This window comes from Eleutherodactylus coqui, chromosome 8 (genome assembly GCF_035609145.1).
Source record: "Eleutherodactylus coqui strain aEleCoq1 chromosome 8, aEleCoq1.hap1, whole genome shotgun sequence".
In the NCBI taxonomy this organism is placed as follows: domain Eukaryota; kingdom Metazoa; phylum Chordata; class Amphibia; order Anura; family Eleutherodactylidae; genus Eleutherodactylus; species Eleutherodactylus coqui.
In genome coordinates, this window is record NC_089844.1 from 195,763,477 (window position 1) to 195,787,600 (window position 24,124).

Here is a 24,124-nt window from a genome sequence, read left to right on the forward strand (position 1 = left end):
TCCTGGAAGGAGGAAAACTGGCTCCGTGTCATCAAGAGACAGCAATACCACAGTTTGGTCCCCCGACCATCTGCCCTGCTCAGCGGTCTTGCACGGCCATCCCCTCCCATGTGTCAAACAGCTCCGGTGCTAGGACTGCTGGCCCCGCCGCTCGGCACACCTGACCGCTCCTGCAGGGGCACAAAGTGGTCGGCTCATGACACTTTGGTCCACCACCGCTCACTGCTCCTGCACGGCCACCAGCACTTGCATGTGTTACAGCAGCACTCACAACGCACCTAACCGTCGAGTTATGAACAAGTGAGCCGGAGGAGGGAGAGACAAGCACAGCACCCTCTGCTTCTTGCGCACTGCTGGCAGGCCGCTGCTGGGACGCTTACTCCGCACCCGAGGACAGGTCAAACAGCTGAGGAACGCTCATCTTGCTCAGCGATGCTGGCAACCCCACGCCGAGGAATACAGCCGGATAGTCCTGAGCAGAGATGAGCGAACGTACTCGTCCGAGCTTGATACTCGTTCGAGTATTAGCGTGTTCGAGATGCTCGTTACTAGAGGCGAGCACCACGCGATGTTCGAGTTACTTTCACTTTCATCTCTGAGACGTTAGCGCGCTTTTCTGGCCAATTGAAAGACAGGGAAGGCATTACAACTTCCCCCTGCGACGTTCAAGCCCTATACCACCCCCCTGCAGTGAGTGGCTGGCGAGATCAGGTGTCACCCGAGTATAAAAATCGGCCCCTCCCGCGGCTCGCCACAGATACGTTCTGACATAGAGGAGGGAAAGTGGTATCTTGGTGGAGCTGCTATAGGGAGAGTGTTAGGAGTATTTTAGGCTTCAAGAACCCCAACGGTCCTTCTTAGGGCCACATCTAACCGTGTGCAGTACTGTGGAGGCTGCTTTTTGCAGTGTTGCACTTTTTTTTTTTTGGTATATCGGCCGTGCAGAGCATTGCGCCCTGCAGTAATACTCCAGGGCCAGAAGCGCTTAGGCAGGGACAGAAGACATATTGATTGAAAATAGGCAGTGGGCCTTTGCAAAAAAATTTGGGGAAAAAAATCTATTTGGGCTGCCTGTGACTGTCCTCAGTGTTCTGGGTCCGTGTGTGATGGGTGTAGTAGTTCTCCAAATTCATACGCAGCCAGCTAAGTGTTACAGCAGGCTTGCGCAAAATTATTTCCTGGCTCTGTCTGGGCTGTGAAATCACCGCTGTATTGCAGTTCACAGTGCAACACTCTGCAGTTCTTTGACATACTCCAGGACCAGAAGCGCTTAGGCAGGGACAGAAGACATATTGATTATTGATTGAATATAGGCAGTGCGCCTTTGCAAAAAAATTTGGGGAAAAAAATCTATTTGGGCTGCCTGTGAGTGTCCTCAGTGTTCTGGGTCTCTGCTGGGTGTATAGTTCTCCAAATTCATACGCAGCCAGCTAAGTGTTACAGCAGGCTTGCGCAAAATTATTTCCTGGCGTTCCGTAAGCGAAGTCAGCCTCCAACCACAGGCCAATAAGCGGCACATTTAATTACAGCGTTCTGTTTCTGCACTACTGGTAATACAGCATGCTGAGGGGTAGGCCTAGAGGACGTGGACGCGGGCGAGGATGCGGAGGCCCAAGTCAGGGTGTGGGCACAGGCCGAGCCAGTGCGGTGGCCAGGGGTAGAGGCAGGGCCAGACCGAATAATCCACCAACTGTTTCCCAAAGCGCCCCCTCGCGCCATGCCACCCTGCAGAGGTCAAGGTACTCTACGGTGTGGCAGTTTTTCACAGAGACGCCTGACGACCGATGAACAGTGGTGTGCAACCTTTGTCGAGCCAAGATCAGCTGGGGAGGCACCACCACCAGCATGCGCAGGCATATGATGGCCAAGCACCCCACAAGGTGGGACGAAGGCCGTTCACCGCCTCCGGTTTGCACCACTGCCTCTCCCCCTGTGCCCCAACCTGCCACTGAGATCCAACCCCCCTCTGAGGACACAGGCACTACCGTCTCCTGGCCTGCACCCACACCCTCACCTCCGCTGTCCTCGGCCCCATCCACCAATGTCTCTCAGCGCAGCGTCCAGCCGTCGCTAGCGCCACTGTTTGAGCGTGAGCGCAAGTACGCCGCCACGCACCCGCACGCTCAAGCGTTAAACGTGCACATTGCCAAATTGATCAGCCTGGAGATGCTGCCGTATAGGCTTGTGGAAACGGAGGCTTTCAAAAGCACGATGGCGGCGGCAGCCCCGCGCTACTTGGTTCCCAGTCGCCACTACTTTTCCCGATGTGCCGTCCCAGGCCTGCACGACCGTGTCTCCCGCAACATTGTACGCGCCCTCACCAACGCGGTTACTGCCAAGGTCCACTTAACAACAGACACGTGGACAAGCACAGGCAGGCAGGGCCACTATATCTCCCTGACGGCACATTGGGTGAATTTAGTGGAGGCTGGGACCGAGTCAGAGCCTGGGACCGCTCACGTCCTACCCACCCCCCGAATTGCGTGCCCCAGCTCGGTGGTGGTATCTGCGGCGGTGTATGCTTCCTCCACTAAACCACCCTCCTCCTCCTCCAACGCAACTTCTGTCTCGCAATCAAGATGTGTCAGCAGCAGGACGTCACCAGCAGTCGGTGTCGCGCGGCGTGGCAGTACAGCGGTGGGCAAGCGTCAGCAGGCCGTGCTGAAACTACTCAGCTTAGGAGAGAAGAGTCAGATGGGCCACGAACTGCTGCAGGGTCTGACAGAGCAGACCGACCGCTGGCTTGCGCCGCTGAGCCTCCAACCGGGCATGGTCGTGTGTGACAATGGCCATAACCTGGTGGCGGCTCTGCAGCTCGGCAGCCTCACGCCTGGCCCATGTCTTTAATTTGGTGGTTCAGCGCTTTCTGAAAAGCTACCCACACTTGTCATACCTGCTCGGAAAGATGCGCCGGGTCAGCGCACATTTCCGCAACTCCAAGATGGACGCTGCCACCCTGCGGACCCTGCAACATCGGTTTCATCTGCCAGTGCACCGATTGCTGTGCGACATGCCCACACAGTGGAACTCTACGCTCCACATGTTGGCCAGGCTCTATGAGCAGCGTAGAGCTATTGCGGAATACCAACTCCAACATGGGCGGCGCAGTGGGAGTCAGCCTCCTCAATTATTTTCAGAAGAGTGGGCCTGGTTGGCAGACATCTGCCAGGTCCTTGGAAAGTTTGAGGAGTCTACCCAGGTGGTGAGCGGCGATGCTGCAATCATTAGCGTCACCATTCCTCTGCTATGCCTCTTGAGAAGTTCCCTGCAAAGCATAAAGGCAGACGCTTTGCACTCGGAAACGGAGGCGGGGGAAGACAGTATGTCGCTGGATAGTCAGAGCACCCTCATGTCTATATCTCAGCGCGTTGAGGAGGAGGAGGAGGGGGAGGAGCATGAGGAGGAGGGGGAAGAGACAGCTTGGCCCACTGCTGAGGGTACAGATACTGCTTGCCTGTCATCCTTTCAGCGTGTATGGCCAGAGGAGGAGGAGGAGGAGGGGGAGGAGCATGAGGAGGAGGAGGAAGAGACAGCTTGGCCCACTGCTGAGGGTACACATGCTGCTTGCCTGTCATCCTTTCAGCGTGTATGGCCAGAGGAGGAGGAGGAGGAGGAGGAGGATCCTGAAAGTGATCTTCCGAGTGAGGACAGCCATGTGTTGCGTACAAGCTGACTTCATGTTAGGATGCCTTTCTCGTGACCCTCGCGTTACACGCATTCTGGCCACTACGGATTACTGGGTGTACACACTGCTCGACCCACGGTATAAGGAGAACCATTCCACTCTCATTCCCGAAGAGGAAAGGGGTTCGAGAATGATGCTATACCACAGGGCGCTGGTGGACAAACTGATGGTAAACTTCCCATCCGACAGCGCTAGTGGCCGAAGGCGCATTTCCGCGGCCCAGGTAGCAGGGGAGGCGCAGAGATCAGGCAGCATGTACAGCGCAGGCAGGGGACCATTATCCAAGGCCTTTGCCAGCTTTCTGGCTCCCCAGCAAGACTGTGTCACCGGTCCCCAGTCAAGGCTGAGTTGGCAGGAGCACTGTAAAAGGATGGTGAGGGAGTATGTAGCCGATCGCACGACCATCCTCGGTGACGCCTCTGCCCCCTACAACTACTGGGTGTCGAAGCTGGACACGTGGCCTGAACTCGCTGCACCCTGGAGGTGCTCGCTTGTCCTGCGGCTAGCGTCTTGTCAGAGAGTGTGTTTAGTGTGGCTGGGGGAATCATCACGGATAAGCGTACCCACCTGTCAACCGACAGTGCCGACAGGCTTACACTCATCAAGATGAACAAAGCCTGGATTTCCCCAGACTTCTCTTCTCCACCAGCGGACAGCAGCGATACCTAAACAATACGTAGGCTGCACCCGCGGATGGAAGCATCATTCCCTATTACCATCCAAAACGTGGACCTTTTAGCTTCATCAATCTGTGTATTATATTCCTCCTCCTCCTCCTGCTCCTCTTCCTGAAACCTCACATAATCACGCCGAACGGGCAATTTTTCTTAGGCCCACAAGGCTCACTCATATAATTTTTCTAAACAATTTTTATACGTTTCAATGCTCATTAAAGCGTTGAAACTTTCACCTGAACCAATTTTTATTTTAACTGGGCTGCCTCCAGGCCTAGTTACCAATTAAGCCACATTAACCAAAGTGATTAATGGGTTTCACCTGCCCTCTTGGTTGGGCATGGGCAATTTTTCTCAGGTACATTAGTACTGTTGGTACACCAGTTTTTGGGGGCCCTCGCCTACAGTGTAATCAAATTAATTTTTAGCCCACCTGCATTACAGCTGACGTTACATCAGCTGTGTTGGGCACTGCAATGGGATATATTTATGTACCGCCGGTGGGTTCCAGGGAGCCACCCATGCCGTGGGTCCACAGGGAGTTGTAACTGCATGTGTCCACTTCTAAAGAACGCCAGTCTGACTGGGGCATGCAGTGTGGGCCGAAGCCCACCTGCATTAAACATGACATTACCTCAGCTGTGATGGGCAATGCAATGGGATATATTTATGTACCGCCGGTGGCTTCCTGGCACCCACCCATGCTGTCGGTCCACAGGGACTTCACAATAGGGAGTTGTACCTGTCTGTGTCTATGAATTAAAAAGCCCGGTCAGGTTGGGGCATGCAGTGTGGGCCGAAGCCCACCTGCATTTAATCTGATGTTAGCTCTGCTGTCCAGGGCACTGCAATGGGATACATTTATGTACAGCCGGTGGCTTCCAGGGAGCCACCCATGCTGTGGATGCACACGGAATTCCCATTGCAGAGTTGTACCTGCCTGTGACTATTTATAAAAAAAACGCGGTCTGACTGGGGCATGCAGACACCTTGACAGAATGAATAGTGTGTGGCACATAGGTTCCCCATTGCTATGCCCACGTGTGCAGCTCCAGATGGAGGTGGCACAGGATTGGATTTCTCATTGCTTCTGTACAGCATTGTGGACTATCGCCCCGCCCCTTTTAAAGAGGGTCGCTGCCTAGCTGTGCCAACCCTCTGCAGTGTGTGCCTGCTTTTCCTCTGGCAGACGCACTTATAAATAGACATGAGGGTGGCGTGGCATGAGGGCAGCTGAAGGCTGGGCAGGGACAGTTTGGTGTGCGCTGTGGACACTGGGTCGTGGGGGGGGGGGGTTGGGCAGCATGTAACCCAGGAGAAGTGGCAGCGGAGTGTCATGCAGGCAGTGATTGTGCTTTGTTGGAGGTAGTGTGGTGCTTAGCTAAGGTATGCATTGCTAATGAGGGCTTTTCAGAAGTAAAAGTTGTTGGGAGGGGGGGGGGCACTCTTGCCGCTATTGTGGCTTAATAGTGGGACCTGGGAACTTGAGATGCAGCCCAACATGTAGCCCCTCGCCTGCCCTATCCGTTTCTGTGTCGTTCCCATCACTTTCTTGAATTGCCCAGATTTTCACAAACGAAAACCTTACCGAGCATCGGCGATATACAAAAATGCTCAGGTCGCCCATTGACTTCAATAGGGTTCGTTATTTGAAACGAACCCTCGAGCATCGCGGAAAGTTCGTCTCAAGTAACGAGCACCCGAGCATTTTGGTGCTCGCTCATCTCTAGTCCTGAGCTTATTGAGCGCTGGTGAATGGCCGAGAATGGAGGAGACAGACGCAGAGCCCTCTGGTTATTGAGTGCTGCTGCAATGCCACTGCTGGGATGAGGGGGCAGACAGCCAGAGACCGCAGATCTTCTTCACCGCTGCTGCCAGCCAGATGCCGTGGAAAAGACAGCCGGAGACCACTGAGCTGCTTCTACGCTCCAGGGAGGACCTGTTAGGCCAAGGGCAGGGGAGCTAGTCTGAGAGCCAATCAGGAACAGGGGACGTGAACCTCCTGTCAAACTGCCTGTATCTTGACTCCCCCACCAATTCCGGTGGCGTCAAGATACACTAATACCCAAGATATATCAGGGGTTAGTACAAAGATCTCTCCCATCATCTATTTATACCCAGGACTGTAACCGTAACAAGGGGGCGCTCTCTACTAGAGGGAGGAAGATTTCTACACAACATAGAAAGGGGTTCTTTACTATGAGAGCAGTGAGAATACGGAACTCTCTGCCTGAGGACGTGGTGATGCAGCACTCGATAAAATAGTACAAGAGGGGCTTGGACGCCTTTCTGGAGTATTACAATATAATATGTTACATCACTGATTACTCAGAATGGTTGGTGATCCGGGGATTATTCTGATTACCAGATTGGAGTCAGGAAGGATTTTTTCCCCTAAAATGAGGAAAATTGGCTTCTATCTCATTGGGGTATTTTTGCCTTCATCAGGATCAACATTGTTGGGGGGAGAGGTGTAATGGGCTGAACTAGATGGACAAAGGTCTATTTTTTAGCCTAACATACTATATTACTATGATCCTCCACTTTGCGTATGTAATTGGGTCAGGGTTGGACAGGTCCAGAGGATCCTCCACTATGGGAGTTGTAATACAATGAGGATGGCGTCCGACAAGTCCAGTGGTCCTTCCACTATGGGAGTGGGAATGTAATGGGATCAGTATCAGACAAGTCCACCAGAGAATTTCCTGGGTCCAAACTCTGACATAATGACGGACCATGTGAGGTCCAGCAGTTTAAATTACACTGGACATGATACTTGCTAATAGGATTTTTGGGCTATATCACAGTCTCTATTGATACGATTGGGGTGTGTGTAATAGTAACAGTAGAGTGTATGACATCATTAATTATACACACACGTCCTGGAGGATGAGTTCATGGTACCTCCACCGGCACTGCCTACCCTTAAATAAAGGAGGGAGATGAGTTCCCAGATTTTGTGCATTTACTACTGACTCTTCTTTTATTGCAGATGGAATTTCGGCCTCAGTGCAGTACACCCTTGTGTTAGATGCGGGTCGCACCCAGAATCGTGCCAGCTTCACAGACCCCCCACAAGCCAACCCTCGTATGATAACTTCTTTGCAGGAGCTCAGAGAGAATCAACTGTGCATCCCTTACACCATCATGCTTCCCGTTAGTATTCGCACTCCGGACCAGCAGCACATGGAGAAGTGTCTTGTCAGCCATTTATAATGATCTGCCAACTAACTCCCCTATTACAACTAACCCAACCACTTCTTAGAATTGTAGTGCCCTGCAGAAGCTGTGATAGTTGTGAGGGTTCGACTATACAGAAATATAATGGACCGTCCCAATGTGTGTGTGTGGGGGGGGATGGGGGGGGGTAGAAAGGGAAGGAATCAGCACTGTATGAATGAACCCCTCCACAAGCCCAAGGATGGGGGGATATGATAAAATTAAAATACAGTGGGAGTGGTGTCCAAGGAGTAGGTGTGGTCTCCCAGCTCCTGTCAAATTTTTTAAAGTAGAAAGCAGAAAATTGTGCAAATTGGTTTTTTTTGCTCATGGCCAGTATATGTTTGATTTTCTGACTTTTATACAGTCCCAAATGCGCCAAATGTCTTAAAAGCTGTGTGCCTTTTAATAGATTTGGTGCAAATCACTCCAACAATCTTCTTCTTAGATACTCCAGTATTAGTGAATATAGTTCTGTGGTTTTTATTTTAGTTGTGTTCCATAATGTATAATTTTCAGTTGTAATATATGAATCTTTCCCTTTGTTGTCGTATCTTAGTTGTCACATGATTGTGCAGCTAGTAAAAAGTAATATCTGCCCCTGGTGGCCAATTAGTTACCCAGACATTACCCTCACATGTTGTATATCTCTCCATTTGGGACATTAGTACGGAGCTCGCCCCCTTGCACTGCTGTAACGGCGATCTGCACTCTTCCATTCAGATCTCCTCGAAGGCCTTGGTCACTCGGCTTAACAAGTGTCAGATGGGCGTCATGTATTTCTGATATGGATCTGATACTTAAAGGGGTTGTCCCGCGGCAGCAAGTGGGTCTATACACTTCTGTATGGCCATAATAATGCACTTTGTAATATACATTGTGCATTAATTATGAGCCATACAGAAGTTATAAAAAGTTTTTTACTTACCTGCTCCGTTGCTAGCGTCCTCGTTCCCATGGAGCCGACTAATTTTCGCCCTCCGATGGCCAAATTAGCCGCGCTTGCGCAGTCCGGGTCTTCTGCAGTCTTCTATGGAGCCGCTCGTGCAGAATGCAGGCTCCGTGTAGCTCCGCCCCGTCACGTGCCGATTCCAGCCAATCAGGAGGCTGGAATCGGCAATGGACCGCACAGAAGAGCTGCGGTCCACGGATCCCGGCGGCCATCTTCAGCGGTAAGTATTGAAGTCACCGGAGTGCGGGGATTAAGGTAAGCGCTCCGGTAAGCTTTCTTTACCTCCCTGCATCGGGGTTGTCTCGCGCCGACCGGGGGGGGGGGTTGAAAAAAAAAAAAACCCGTTTTGGCGCGGGACAACCCCTTTAACCCTTTGCAATCCAATTTTGGATTCAGGGTTTCCTAGGGAGCTTTCTCTTTCTGCCATTATACAATGGCGCCATCTGTTGGCTAGAGCTAGTACTGCGGTATGTGACATGCTGGAGAGGCCCCCGACAACAGAGCGGCCAGTAATCTATAGTAAGAATATCCTGCCGGACATCTTCCGACATTGGAGCTGTACAGCCTTCAATCAGAATGTCTTCAGACGTCAGACAGTTAATCCAAGGCAGAATGCTGAATCTAAGGGCGGCTTCAGACTGCTGATTTTGCATGTAGCCTTAGGCCCCCTGTCCACGGACGTGATTTCTCTGGCAGTAAATCGTCAGTGAATCATGCTGACTGAAGCTTTCCTTAGCGTTGCTATAGAAAGCGCCGGCCCCGTTTCCACGAGCGGAGAATCATTGCGATTCTCCACTCGCGGCTGGCAATTCGCATGCATGCTGCGAATTGCCACGATTCTCCGCGGTCGGCCTATCAGCTTGACCATGGAGATCCATCTGCCGGCTCCGGCTCCCGGGCAGCGGCTCCCGCGGGATACCGCAACGCCTGTGGATAGGGGGCCTTAATGTTGGAAAGTGGCTGTCAGGATCCCTGTGTCTTCAGGGATCTTATGTTGGCTCATGAGGGCAGACTCACAGGTTAATAGCAACAATGGTGCAGAATTAAGGCTTCCCTTCAGGGCAAAAACACATGGGTTAATGCGCAATGGTGTTTGCCGCTGTGGAGCAAAGTTGCGCGTGAACTGGTTTTTTTTATCAGTCCATTCAAACTCTGATTATCACGGCCGCTTGACTGGACAAAATCACATACATGTGAAGAAGTCCTCATTGAAACTAATGAGAGTGAAGGCACATTCTGAGAAGAATGTATACAAGGAATGCATAAGAACTGTGTATGAGGGTAGTGTTGGAGGATGATGTATGGGAGCAGTGTGTGAGTACAGTGCATGGTAATAATGTATGGGAGCTGTGTGTGAGTATAGTGTATGGTAATAATGTATGGGAGCAGTGTGTGAGTACAGTGCATGGTAATAACGTATGGGAGCAGTGTGTGAGTATAGTGTATGGTAATGTATGGGAGCAGTGTGTGAGTACAGTGTATGGTAATAACGTATGGGAGCAGTGTGTAAGTATAGTGTATGGTAATGTATGGGAGCAGTGTGTAAGTATAGTATATGGTAATGTATGGGAGCAGTGTGTAAGTATAGTGTATGGTAATAACGTATGGGAGCAGTGTGTAAGTATAGTGTATGGTAATAATGTATGGGAGCAGTGTGTAAGTATAGTGTATGGTAATAATGTATGGGAGCAGTGTGTAAGTATAGTGTATGGTAATAATGTATGGGAGCAGTGTGTAAGTATAGTGTATGGTAATAATATATGGGAGCAGTGTGTAAGTATAGTGTATGGTAATAATGTATGGGAGCAGTGTGTAAGTATAGTGTATGGTAATAATGTATGGAAGCAGTGTGTAAGTATAGTGTATGGTAATAATGTATGGGAGCAGTGTGTAAGTATAGTGTATGGTAATAATGTATGGGAGCAGTGTGTAAGTATAGTGTATGGTAATGTATGGGAGCAGTGTGTAAGTATAGTGTATGGTAATGTATGGGAGCAGTGTGTAAGTATAGTGTATGGTAATAATGTATGGGAGCAGTGTGTAAGTATAGTGTATGGTAATAATGTATGGGAGCAGTGTGTAAGTATAGTGTATGGTAATAATGTATGGGAGCAGTGTGTGAGTATAGTGTATGGTAATAATGTATGGGAGCAGTGTGTAAGTATAGTGTATGGTAATGTATGGGAGCAGTGTGTAAGTATAGTGTATGGTAATAATGTATGGGAGCAGTGTGTAAGTATAGTGTATGGTAATGTATGGGAGCAGTGTGTAAGTATAGTGTATGGTAATAATGTATGGGAGCAGTGTGTAAGTATAGTGTATGGTAATGTATGGGAGCAGTGTGTAAGTATAGTGTATGGTAATAATGTATGGGAGCAGTGTGTGAGTACAGTATATGGTAATGTATGGGAGCAGTGTGTAAGTATAGTGTATGGTAATGTATGGGAGCAGTGTGTAAGTATAGTGTATGGTAATGTATGGGAGCAGTGTGTAAGTATAGTGTATGGTAATAATGTATGGGAGCAGTGTGTAAGTATAGTGTATGGTAATGTATGGGAGCAGTGTGTAAGTATAGTGTATGGTAATAATGTATGGGAGCAGTGTGTGAGTACAGTGTATGGTAATAATGTATGGGAGCAGTGTGTGAGTACAGTATATGGTAATGTATGGGAGCAGTGTGTAAGTATAGTGTATGGTAATGTATGGGAGCAGTGTGTAAGTATAGTGTATAGTAATAATGTATGGGAGCAGTGTGTGAGTACAGTGCATGGTAATAATGTATGGGAGCAGTGTGTGAGTACAGTATATGGTAATGTATGGGAGCAGTGTGTAAGTATAGTGTATGGTAATAATGTATGGGAGCAGTGTGTAAGTATAGTGTATGGTAATAATGTATGGGAGCAGTGTGTAAGTATAGTGTATGGTAATGTATGGGAGCAGTGTGTAAGTATAGTGTATGGTAATAATGTATGGGAGCAGTGTGTGAGTACAGTGTATGGTAATAATGTATGGGAGCAGTGTGTAAGTATAGTGTATGGTAATAATGTATGGGAGCAGTGTGTGAGTACAGTGTATGGTAATAATATATGGGAGCAGTGTGTAAGTATAGTGTATGGTAATAATGTATGGGAGCAGTGTGTAAGTACAGTGTATGGTAATGTATGGGAGCAGTGTGTAAGTATAGTGTATGGTAATAATGTATGGGAGCAGTGTGTGAGTACAGTGTACGGTAATGTACGGCAGCAGTGTGTAAGTATAGTGTATGGTAATGTATGGGAGCAGTGTGTGAGTACAGTGTATGGTAATAATGTATGGGAGCAGTGTGTAAGTATAGTGTATGGTAATGTATGGGAGCAGTGTGTAAGTATAGTGTATGGTAATAATGTATGGGAGCAGTGTGTGAGTACAGTGTACGGTAATGTATGGGAGCAGTGTGTGAGTATAGTGTATGGTAATGTATGGGAGCAGTGTGTGAGTACAGTGTATGGTAATAATGTATGGGAGCAGTGTGTAAGTATAGTGTATGGTAATGTATGGGAGCAGTGTGTACGTATAGTGTATGGCAATAATGTATGGGAGCAGTGTGTGAGTACAGTGCATGGTAATAATGTATGGGAGCAGTGTGTAAGTATAGTGTATGGTAATAATGTATGGGAGCAGTGTGTACATATAGTGTATGGTAATAATGTATGGGAGCAGTGTGTACGTATAGTGTATGGTAATAATGTATGGGAGCAGTGTGTACGTATAGTGTATGGTAATAATGTATGGGAGCAGTGTGTGAGTACAGTGCATGGTAATAATGTATGGGAGCAGTGTGTGAGTACAGTGTATGGTAATAATGTATCGGAGCAGTGTGTAAGTATAGTGTATGGTAATAATGTATGGGAGCAGTGTGTAAGTATAGTGTATGGTAATGTATGGGAGCAGTGTGTACGTATAGTGTATGGTAATAATGTATGGGAGCAGTGTGTGAGTACAGTGCATGGTAATAATGTATGGGAGCAGTGTGTGAGTACAGTGTATGGTAATAATGTATCGGAGCAGTGTGTAAGTATAGTGTATGGTAATAATGTATGGGAGCAGTGTGTAAGTATAGTGTATGGTAATGTATGGGAGCAGTGTGTACGTATAGTGTATGGTAATAATGTATGGGAGCAGAATGTGAGTACAGTGCATGGTAATAATGTGTGGGAGCAGTGTGTAAGTATAGTGTATGGTAATGTATGGGAGCAGTGTGTAAGTATAGTGTATGGTAATAATGTATGGGAGCAGTGTGTGAGTACAGTGTATGGTAATAATGTATGGGAGCAGTGTGTGAGTACAGTGTATGGTAATAATGTATGGGAGCAGTGTGTAAGTATAGTGTATGGTAATGTATGGGAGCAGTGTGTGAGTACAGTGTATGGTAATAATGTATGGGAGCAGTGTGTAAGAATAGTGTATGGTAATGTATAGGAGTAGTGTGAGTACAGTGTATGGTAATGTATGGGAGCAGTGTGTGAGAATAGTGTATGGTAATGTATGGGAGCAGTGTGTAAGTATAGTGTATGGTAATGTATGGGAGCAGTGTGTGAGTACAGTGTATGGTAATAATGTATGGGAGCAGTGTGTGAGTACAGTGTATGGTAATAATGTATGGGAGCAGCGTGTAAGTATAGTGTATGGTAATGTATGGGAGCAGTGTGTAAGTATAGTGTATGGTAATAATGTATGTGAGCAGTGTGTGAGTACAGTGTATGGTAATGTATGGGAGCAGTGTGTGAGTAAAGTGTATGGTAATGTATGGGAGCAGTGTGTAAGTATAGTGTATGGTAATAATGTATGGGAGCAGTGTGTGAGTACAATGTATGGTAATGTATGGGAGCAGTGTGTGAGTATAGTGTATGGTAATGTATGGGAGCAGTGTGTAAGTATAGTGTATGGTAATGTATGGGAGCAGTGTGTAAGTATAGTGTATGGTAATAATGTATGGGAGCAGTGTGTGAGTACAGTGTACGGTAATGTATGGGAGCAGTGTGTGAGTATAGTGTATGGTAATGTATGGGAGCAGTGTGTAAGTACAGTGTATGGTAATAATGTATGGGAGCAGTGTGTAAGTATAGTGCATGGTAATGTATGGGAGCAGTGTGTAAGTATAGTGTATGGTAATGTATGGGAGCAGTGTGCGAGTATAGTGTATGGTAATGTATGGGAGCACTGTGTGAGTACAGTGTATGGAAATAATGTATGGGAGCAGTGTGTAAGTATAGTGTATGGTAATGTATGGGAGCAGTGTGTAAGTATAGTGTATGGTAATAATGTATGGGAGCAGTGTGTGAGTACAGTGTACGGTAATGTATGGGAGCAGTGTGTGAGTATAGTGTATGGTAATGTATAGGAGCAGTGTGTGAGTACAGTGTATGGTAATAATGTATGGGAGCAGTGTGTAAGTATAGTGTATGGTAATGTATGGGAGCAGTGTGTAAGTGTAGTGTATGGTAATAATGTATGGGAGCAGTGTGTAAGTATAGTGTATGGTAATAATGTATGGGAGCAGTGTGTGAGTACAGTGTATGGTAATGTATGGGAGCAGTGTGTGAGTACAGTGTATGGTAATGTATGGGAGCAGTGTGTAAGTGTAGTGTATGGTAATAATGTATGGGAGCAGTGTGTAAGTATAGTGTATGGTAATAATGTATGGGAGCAGTGTGTGAGTACAGTGTACGGTAATGTATGGGAGCAGTGTGTGAGTATAGTGTATGGTAATGTATGGGAGCAGTGTGTGAGTACAGTGTATGGTAATAATGTATGGGAGCAGTGTGTGAGTATAGTGTATAGTAATGTATGGGAGCAGTGTGTGAGTACAGTGTATGGTAATAATGTACGGGAGCAGTGTGTAAGTATAGTGTATGGTAATAATGTATGGGAGCAGTGTGTGAGTACAGTGCATGGTAATGTATGGGAGCAGTGTGTAAGTATAGTGTATGGTAACGTATGGGAGCAGTGTGTGAGTATAGTGTATGGTAATGTATGGGAGCAGTGTGTAAGTATAGTGTATGGTAATAATGTATGGGAGCAGTGTTTAAGTATAGTGTATGGTAATGTATGGGAGCAGTGTTTAAGTATAGTGTATGGTAATGTATGGGAGCAGTGTGTAAGTATAGTGTATGGTAATGTATGGGAGCAGTGTTTAAGTGTAGTGTATGGTAATAATGTATGGGAGCAGTGTGTAAGTATAGTGTATGGTAATAATGTATGGGAGCAGTGTGTAAGTATAGTGTATGGTAATGTATGGGAGCAGTGTGTAAGTATAGTGTATGGTAACGTATGGGAGCAGTGTGTGAGTATAGTGTATGGTAATGTATGGGAGCAGTGTGTAAGTATAGTGTATGGTAACGTATGGGAGCAGTGTGTGAGTATAGTGTATGGAAATGTATGGGAGCAGTGTGTAAGTATAGTGTATGGTAATAATGTATGGGAGCAGTGTGTGAGTATAGTGTATGGTAATGTATGGGAGCAGTGTGTGAGTATAGTGTACGGTAATGTATGGGAGCAGTGTGTAAGTATAGTGTATGGTAATAATGTATGGGAGCAGTGTGTAAGTATAGTGTATGGTAATAATGTATGGAAGCAGTGTGTAAGTATAGTGTATAGTAATAATGTATGGGAGCAGTGTGTGAGTATAGTGTATAGTAATGTATGGGAGCAGTGTGTTAGTACAGTGCATGGTAATGTATAGGAGCAGTGTGTAAGTATAGTGTATGGTAATGTATGGGAGCAGTGTGTAAGTATAGTGTATGGTAATAATGTATGGGAGCAGTGTGTGAGTATAGTGTATGGTAATGTATGGGAGCAGTGTGTGAGTACAGTGTATGGTAATAATGTATGGGAGCAGTATGTAAGTATAGTGTATGGTAATGTATGGGAGCAGTGTGTAAGTATAGTGTATGGTAATAATGTATGGGAGCAGTGTGTGAGTACAGTCTACGGTAATGTATGGGAGCAGTGTGTGAGTATAGTGTATGGTAATGTATGGGAGCAGTGTGTGAGTACAGTGTATGGTAATAATGTATGGGAGCAGTGTGTAAGTATAGTGCATGGTAATGTATGGGAGCAGTGTGTAAGTATAGTGTATGGTAATGTATGGGAGCAGTGTGTGAGTATAGTGTATGGTAATGTATGGGAGCAGTGTGTAAGTATAGTGTATGGTAATAATGTATGGGAGCAGTGTGTGAGTACAGTGTATGGTAATAATGTATCGGAGCAGTGTGTAAGTATAGTGTATGGTAATGTATGGGAGCAGTGTGTAAGTATAGTGTATGGTAATAATGTATGGGAGCAGTGTGTGAGTACAATGTATGGTAATGTATGGGAGCAGTGTGTGAGTATAGTGTATAGTAATGTATGGAGCAGTGTGTGAGTACAGTGTATGGTAATAATGTATGGGAGCAGTGTGTAAGTATAGTGTATGGTAATAATGTATGGGAGCAGTGTGTGAGTACAGTGCATGGTAATGTATGGGAGCAGTGTGTAAGTATAGTGTATGGTAACGTATGGGAGCAGTGTGTGAGTATAGTGTATGGTAATGTATGGGAGCAGTGTGTAAGTATAGTGTATGGTAATAATGTATGGGAGCAGTGTTTAAGTATAGTGTATGGTAATGTATGGGAGCAGTGTTTAAGTATAGTGTATGGTAATGTATGGGAGCAGTGTGTAAGTATAGTGTATGGTAATAATGTATGGGAGCAGTGTGTAAGTATAGTGTATGGTAATAATGTATGGGAGCAGTGTGTGAGTACAGTGTATGGTAATAATGCATGGGAGCAGTGTGTAAGTATAGTGTATGGTAATGTATGGGAGCAGTGTGTGAGTATAGTGTATGGTAATGTATGGGAGCAGTGTGTGAGTACAGTGTATGGTAATAATGTATGGGAGCAGTGTGTGAGTATAGTGTATGGAAATGTATGGGAGCAGTGTGTAAGTATAGTGTATGGTAATAATGTATGGGAGCAGTGTGTAAGTACAGTGTATGGTAATGTATGGGAGCAGTGTGTGAGTATAGTGTATGGTAATGTATGGGAGCAGTGTGTGAGTATAGTGTACGGTAATGTATGGGAGCAGTGTGTAAGTATAGTGTATGGTAATAATGTATGGGAGCAGTGTGTAAGTATAGTGTATGGTAATAATGTATGGAAGCAGTGTGTAAGTATAGTGTATAGTAATTATGTATGGGAGCAGTGTGTGAGTATAGTGTATAGTAATGTATGGGAGCAGTGTGTAAGTACAGTGTATGGTAATGTATGGGAGCAGTGTGTGAGTACAGTGCATGGTAATGTATAGGAGCAGTGTGTAAGTATAGTGTATGGTAATAATGTATGGGAGCAGTGTGTAAGTATAGTGTATGGTAATAATGTATGGGAGCAGTGTGTAAGTATAGTGTATGGTAATGTATGGGAGCAGTGTGTAAGTATAGTGTATGGTAATAATGTATGGGAGCAGTGTGTGAGTACAGTGTATGGTAATAATGTATGGGAGCAGTGTGTGAGTACAGTATATGGTAATGTATGGGAGCAGTGTGTAAGTATAGTGTATGGTAATGTATGTGAGCAGTGTGTAAGTATAGTGTATGGTAATGTATGGGAGCAGTGTGTAAGTATAGTGTATGGTAATAATGTATGGGAGCAGTGTGTAAGTATAGTGTATGGTAATGTATGGGAGCAGTGTGTAAGTATAGTGTATGGTAATAATGTATGGGAGCAGTGTGTGAGTACAGTGCATGGTAATAATGTATGGGAGCAGTGTGTGAGTACAGTATATGGTAATGTGTGGGAGCAGTGTGTAAGTATAGTGTATGGTAATGTATGGGAGCAGTGTGTAAGTATAGTGTATAGTAATAATGTATGGGAGCAGTGTGTGAGTACAGTGCATGGTAATAATGTATGGGAGCAGTGTGTGAGTACAGTATATGGTAATGTATGGGAGCAGTGTGTAAGTATAGTGTATGGTAATAATGTATGGGAGCAGTGTGTAAGTATAGTGTATGGTAATAATGTATGGGAGCAGTGTGGAAGTATAGTGTATGGTAATGTATGGGAGCAGTGTGTAAGTATAGTGTATGGTAATAATGTATGGGAGCAGTGTGTGAGTACAGTGTATGGTAATAATGTATGGGAGCAGTGTGTAAGTATAGTGTATGGTAATAATGTATGTGAGCAGTGTGTGAGTACAGTGTATGGTAATAATATATGGGAGCAGTGTGTAAGTATAGTGTATGGTAATAATGTATGGGAGCAGTGTGTAAGTACAGTGTATGGTAATGTATGGGAGCAGTGTGTAAGTATAGTGTATGGTAATGTATGGGAGCAGTGTGTGAGTACAGTGTACGGTAATGTATGGGAGCAGTGTGTAAGTACACTGTATGGTAATAATGTATGGTAGCAGTGTGTAAGTATAGTGTATGGTAATAATGTATGGGAGCAGTGTGTAAGTATAGTGTATGGTAATGTATGGGAGCAGTGTGTGAGTATAGTGTATGGTAATGTATGGGAGCAGTGTGTGAGTATAGTGTACGGTAATGTATGGGAGCAGTGTGTAAGTATTGTGTATGGTAATAATGTATGGGAGCAGTGTGTAAGTATAGTGTATGGTAATAATGTATGGAAGCAGTGTGTAAGTATAGTGTATAGTAATAATGTATGGGAGCAGTGTGTGAGTATAGTGTATAGTAATGTATGGGAGCAGTGTGTAAGTACAGTGTATGGTAATGTATGGGAGCAGTGTGTGAGTACAGTGCATGGTAATGTATAGGAGCAGTGTGTAAGTATAGTGTATGGTAATGTATGGGAGCAGTGTGTAAGTATAGTGTATGGTAATAATGTATGGGAGCAGTGTGTAAGTATAGTGTATGGTAATGTATGGGAGCAGTGTGTGAGTATAGTCTATGGTAATGTATGGGAGCAGTGTGTGAGTACAATGTATGGTAATAATGTATGGGAGCAGTGTGTGAGTACAGTGTACGGTAATGTATGGGAGCAGTGTGTGAGTATAGTGTATGGTAATGTATGGGAGCAGTGTGTGAGTACAGTGTATGGTAATAATGTATGGGAGCAGTGTGTAAGTATAGTGCATGGTAATGTATGGGAGCAGTGTGTGATTATAGTGTATGGTAATGTATGGGAGCAGTGTGTAAGTATAGTGTATGGTAATAATGTATGGGAGCAGTGTGTGAGTACAATGTATGGTAATAATGTATCGGAGCAGTGTGTAAGTATAGTGTATGGTAATGTATGGGAGCAGTGTGTAAGTATAGTGTATGGTAATAATGTATGGGAGCAGTGTGTGAGTATAGTGTACGGTAATGTATGGGAGCAGTGTGTAAGTATAGTGTATGGTAATAATGTATGGGAGCAGTGTGTGAGTACAGTGTATGGTAATGTATGGGAGCAGTGTGTGAGTACAGTGTATGGTAATGCATGGGAGCAGTGTGTAAGTATAGTGTATGGTAATAATATATGGGAGCAGTGTGTGAGTACAATGTATGGTAATGTATGGGAGCAGTGTGTGAGTATAGTGTATAGTAATGTATGGGAGCAGTGTGTGAGTACAGTGTATGGTAATAATGTATGGGAGCAGTGTGTAAGTATAGTGTATGGTAATAATGCATGGGAGCAGTGTGTGAGTACAGTGCATGGTAATGTATGGGAGCAGTGTGTAAGTATAGTGTATGGTAACGTATGGGAGCAGTGTGTGAGTATAGTGTATGGTAATGTATGGGAGCAGTGTGTAAGTATAGTGTATGGTAATAATGTATGGGAGCAGTGTTTAAGTATAGTGTATGGTAATGTATGGGAGCAGTGTTTAAGTATAGTGTATGGTAATAATGTATGGGAGCAGTGTGTAAGTATAGTGTACGGTAATGTATGGGAGCAGTGTTTAAGTATAGTGTATGGTAATAATGTATGGGAGCAGTGTGTAAGTATAGTGTATGGTAATAATGTATGGGAGCAGTGTGTGAGTACAGTGTATGGTAATAATGCATGGGAGCAGTGTGTAAGTATTGTGTATGGTAATGTATGGGAGCAGTGTGTAAGTATAGTGTATGGTAACGTATGGGAGCAATGTGTGAGTATAGTGTATGGTAATGTATGGGAGCAGTGTGTAAGTACAGTGTATGGTAATGTATGGGAGCAGTGTGTGAGTACAGTGCATGGTAATGTATAGGAGCAGTGTGTAAGTATAGTGTATGGTAATGTATGGGAGCAGTGTGTAAGTATAGTGTATGGTAATAATGTATGGGAGCAGTGTGTGAGTACAGTGTATGGTAATGTATGGGAGCAGTGTGTAAGTATAGTGTATGGTAATAATGTATGGGAGCAGTGTGTAAGTATAGTGTATGGTAATGTATGGGAGCAGTGTGTAAGTATAGTGTATGGTAATAATGTATGGGAGCAGTGTGTAAGTATAGTGTATGGTAATGTATGGGAGCAGTGTGTGAGTATAGTGTATGGTAATGTATGGGAGCAGTGTGTGAGTATAGTGTACGGTAATGTATGGGAGCAGTGTGTAAGTATAGTGTATGGTAATAATGTATGGGAGCAGTGTGTAAGTATAGTGTATGGTAATAATGTATGGAAGCAGTGTGTAAGTATAGTGTATAGTAATTATGTATGGGAGCAGTGTGTGAGTATAATGTATAGTAATGTACGGGAGCAGTGTGTAAGTACAGTGTATGGTAATGTATGGGAGCAGTGTGTGAGTACAGTGCATGGTAATGTATAGGAGCAGTGTGTAAGTATAGTGTATGGTAATGTATGGGAGCAGTGTGTAAGTATAGTGTATGGTAATAATGTATGGGAGCAGTGTGTGAGTACAGTGTATGGTAATGTATGGGAGCAGTGTGTAAGTATAGTGTATGGTAATAATGTATGGGAGCAGTGTGTAAGTATAGTGTATGGTAATGTATGGGAGCAGTGTGTAAGTATAGTGTATGGTAATAATGTATGGGAGCAGTGTGTAAGTATAGTGTATGGTAATGTATGGGAGCAGTGTGTAAGTATAGTGTATGGTAATAATGTATGGGAGCAGTGTGTGAGTATAGTGTATAGTAATGTATGGGAGCAGTGTGTAAGTACAGTGTATGGTAATGTATGGGAGCAGTGTGTGAGTACAGTGCATGGTAATGTATAGGAGCAGTGTGTAAGTATAGTGTATGGTAATAATGTATGGGAGCAGTGTGTAAGTATAGTGTATGGTAATAATGTATGGGAGCAGTGTGTAAGTATAGTGTATGGTAATGTATGGGAGCAGTGTGTAAGTATAGTGTATGGTAATAATGTATGGGAGCAGTGTGTGAGTACAGTGTATGGTAATAATGTATGGGAGCAGTGTGTGAGTACAGTATATGGTAATGTATGGGAGCAGTGTGTAAGTATAGTGTATGGTAATGTATGTGAGCAGTGTGTAAGTATAGTGTATGGTAATGTATGGGAGCAGTGTGTAAGTATAGTGTATGGTAATGTATGGGAGCAGTGTGTAAGTATAGTGTATGGTAATAATGTATGGGAGCAGTGTGTGAGTACAGTGCATGGTAATAATGTATGGGAGCAGTGTGTGAGTACAGTATATGGTAATGTGTGGGAGCAGTGTGTAAGTATAGTGTATGGTAATGTATGGGAGCAGTGTGTAAGTATAGTGTATGGTAATAATGTATGGGAGCAGTGTGTAAGTATAGTGTATGGTAATGTATGGGAGCAGTGTGTAAGTATAGTGTATGGTAATAATGTATGGGAGCAGTGTGTAAGTATAGTGTATGGTAATAATGTATGGGAGCAGTGTGGAAGTATAGTGTATGGTAATGTATGGGAGCAGTGTGTAAGTATAGTGTATGGTAATAATGTATGGGAGCAGTGTGTGAGTACAGTGTATGGTAATAATGTATGGGAGCAGTGTGTAAGTATAGTGTATGGTAATAATGTATGGGAGCAGTGTGTGAGTACAGTGTATGGTAATAATATATGGGAGCAGTGTGTAAGTATAGTGTATGGTAATAATGTATGGGAGCAGTGTGTAAGTACAGTGTATGGTAATGTATGGGAGCAGTGTGTAAGTATAGTGTATGGTAATGTATGGGAGCAGTGTGTGAGTACAGTGTACGGTAATGTATGGGAGCAGTGTGTAAGTACAGTGTATGGTAATAATGTATGGTAGCAGTGTGTAAGTATAGTGTATGGTAATAATGTATGGGAGCAGTGTGTAAGTATAGTGTATGGTAATGTATGGGAGCAGTGTGTGAGTATAGTGTATGGTAATGTATGGGAGCAGTGTGTGAGTATAGTGTACGGTAATCTATAGGAGCAGTGTGTAAGTATTGTGTATGGTAATAATGTATGGGAGCAGTGTGTAAGTATAGTGTATGGTAATAATGTATGGAAGCAGTGTGTAAGTATAGTGTATAGTAATAATGTATGGGAGCAGTGTGTGAGTATAGTGTATAGTAATGTATGGGAGCAGTGTGTAAGTATAGTGTATGGTAATAATGTATGGGAGCAGTGTGTGAGTACAGTGTACGGTAATGTATGGGAGCAGTGTGTGAGTATAGTGTATGGTAATAATGTATGGGAGCAGTGTGTGAGTATAGTGTATAGTAATGTATGGGAGCAGTGTGTGAGTACAGTGTATGGTAATAATGTACGGGAGCAGTGTGTAAGTATAGTGTATGGTAATAATGTATGGGAGCAGTGTGTGAGTACAGTGCATGGTAATGTATGGGAGCAGTGTGTAAGTATAGTGTATGGTAACGTATGGGAGCAGTGTGTGAGTATAGTGTATGGTAATGTATGGGAGCAGTGTGTAAGTATAGTGTATGGTAATAATGTATGGGAGCAGTGTTTAAGTATAGTGTATGGTAATGTATGGGAGCAGTGTTTAAGTATAGTGTATGGTAATGTATGGGAGCAGTGTGTAAGTATAGTGTATGGTAATGTATGGGAGCAGTGTTTAAGTATAGTGTATGGTAATAATGTATGGGAGCAGTGTGTAAGTATAGTGTATGGTAATAATGTATGGGAGCAGTGTGTAAGTATAGTGTATGGTAATGTATGGGAGCAGTGTGTAAGTATAGTGTATGGTAACGTATGGGAGCAGTGTGTGAGTATAGTGTATGGTAATGTATGGGAGCAGTGTGTAAGTATAGTGTATGGTAACGTATGGGAGCAGTGTGTGAGTATAGTGTATGGAAATGTATGGGAGCAGTGTGTAAGTATAGTGTATGGTAATAATGTATGGGAGCAATGTGTGAGTATAGTGTATGGTAATGTATGGGAGCAGTGTGTGAGTATAGTGTACGGTAATGTATGGGAGCAGTGTGTAAGTATAGTGTATGGTAATAATGTATGGGAGCAGTGTGTGAGTATAGTGTATAGTAATGTATGGGAGCAGTGTGTGAGTACAGTGTATGGTAATAATGTACGGGAGCAGTGTGTAAGTATAGTGTATGGTAATAATGTATGGGAGCAGTGTGTAAGTATAGTGTATGGTAATGTATGGGAGCAGTGTGTACGTATAGTGTATGGTAATAATGTATGGGAGCAGAATGTGAGTACAGTGCATGGTAATAATGTGTGGGAGCAGTGTGTAAGTATAGTGTATGGTAATGTATGGGAGCAGTGTGTAAGTATAGTGTATGGTAATAATGTATGGGAGCAGTGTGTGAGTACAGTGTATGGTAATAATGTATGGGAGCAGTGTGTGAGTACAGTGTATGGTAATAATGTATGGGAGCAGTGTGTAAGTATAGTGTATGGTAATGTATGGGAGCAGTGTGTGAGTACAGTGTATGGTAATAATGTATGGGAGCAGTGTGTAAGAATAGTGTATGGTAATGTATAGGAGTAGTGTGAGTACAGTGTATGGTAATGTATGGGAGCAGTGTGTGAGAATAGTGTATGGTAATGTATGGGAGCAGTGTGTAAGTATAGTGTATGGTAATGTATGGGAGCAGTGTGTGAGTACAGTGTATGGTAATAATGTATGGGAGCAGTGTGTGAGTACAGTGTATGGTAATAATGTATGGGAGCAGCGTGTAAGTATAGTGTATGGTAATGTATGGGAGCAGTGTGTAAGTATAGTGTATGGTAATAATGTATGTGAGCAGTGTGTGAGTACAGTGTATGGTAATGTATGGGAGCAGTGTGTGAGTAAAGTGTATGGTAATGTATGGGAGCAGTGTGTAAGTATAGTGTATGGTAATAATGTATGGGAGCAGTGTGTGAGTACAATGTATGGTAATGTATGGGAGCAGTGTGTGAGTATAGTGTATGGTAATGTATGGGAGCAGTGTGTAAGTATAGTGTATGGTAATGTATGGGAGCAGTGTGTAAGTATAGTGTATGGTAATAATGTATGGGAGCAGTGTGTGAGTACAGTGTACGGTAATGTATGGGAGCAGTGTGTGAGTATAGTGTATGGTAATGTATGGGAGCAGTGTGTAAGTACAGTGTATGGTAATAATGTATGGGAGCAGTGTGTAAGTATAGTGCATGGTAATGTATGGGAGCAGTGTGTAAGTATAGTGTATGGTAATGTATGGGAGCAGTGTGCGAGTATAGTGTATGG

At 44.4% G+C, this 24,124-nt stretch overlaps 1 protein-coding gene across 1 annotated transcript in view; it reads left to right on the forward strand.

The window, feature by feature from the left end:
• The window catches only part of LOC136577311 (integrin alpha-M-like), a 141,928-nt gene that overhangs the window by 81,152 nt on the left and 36,652 nt on the right, over positions 1-24,124 (forward strand). The window contains exon 17 of the mRNA XM_066577181.1: positions 7,352-7,515. Coding sequence (XP_066433278.1) covers positions 7,352-7,515 — 164 coding nt within the window. The remainder of the gene's footprint in view (positions 1-7,351; positions 7,516-24,124) is intronic.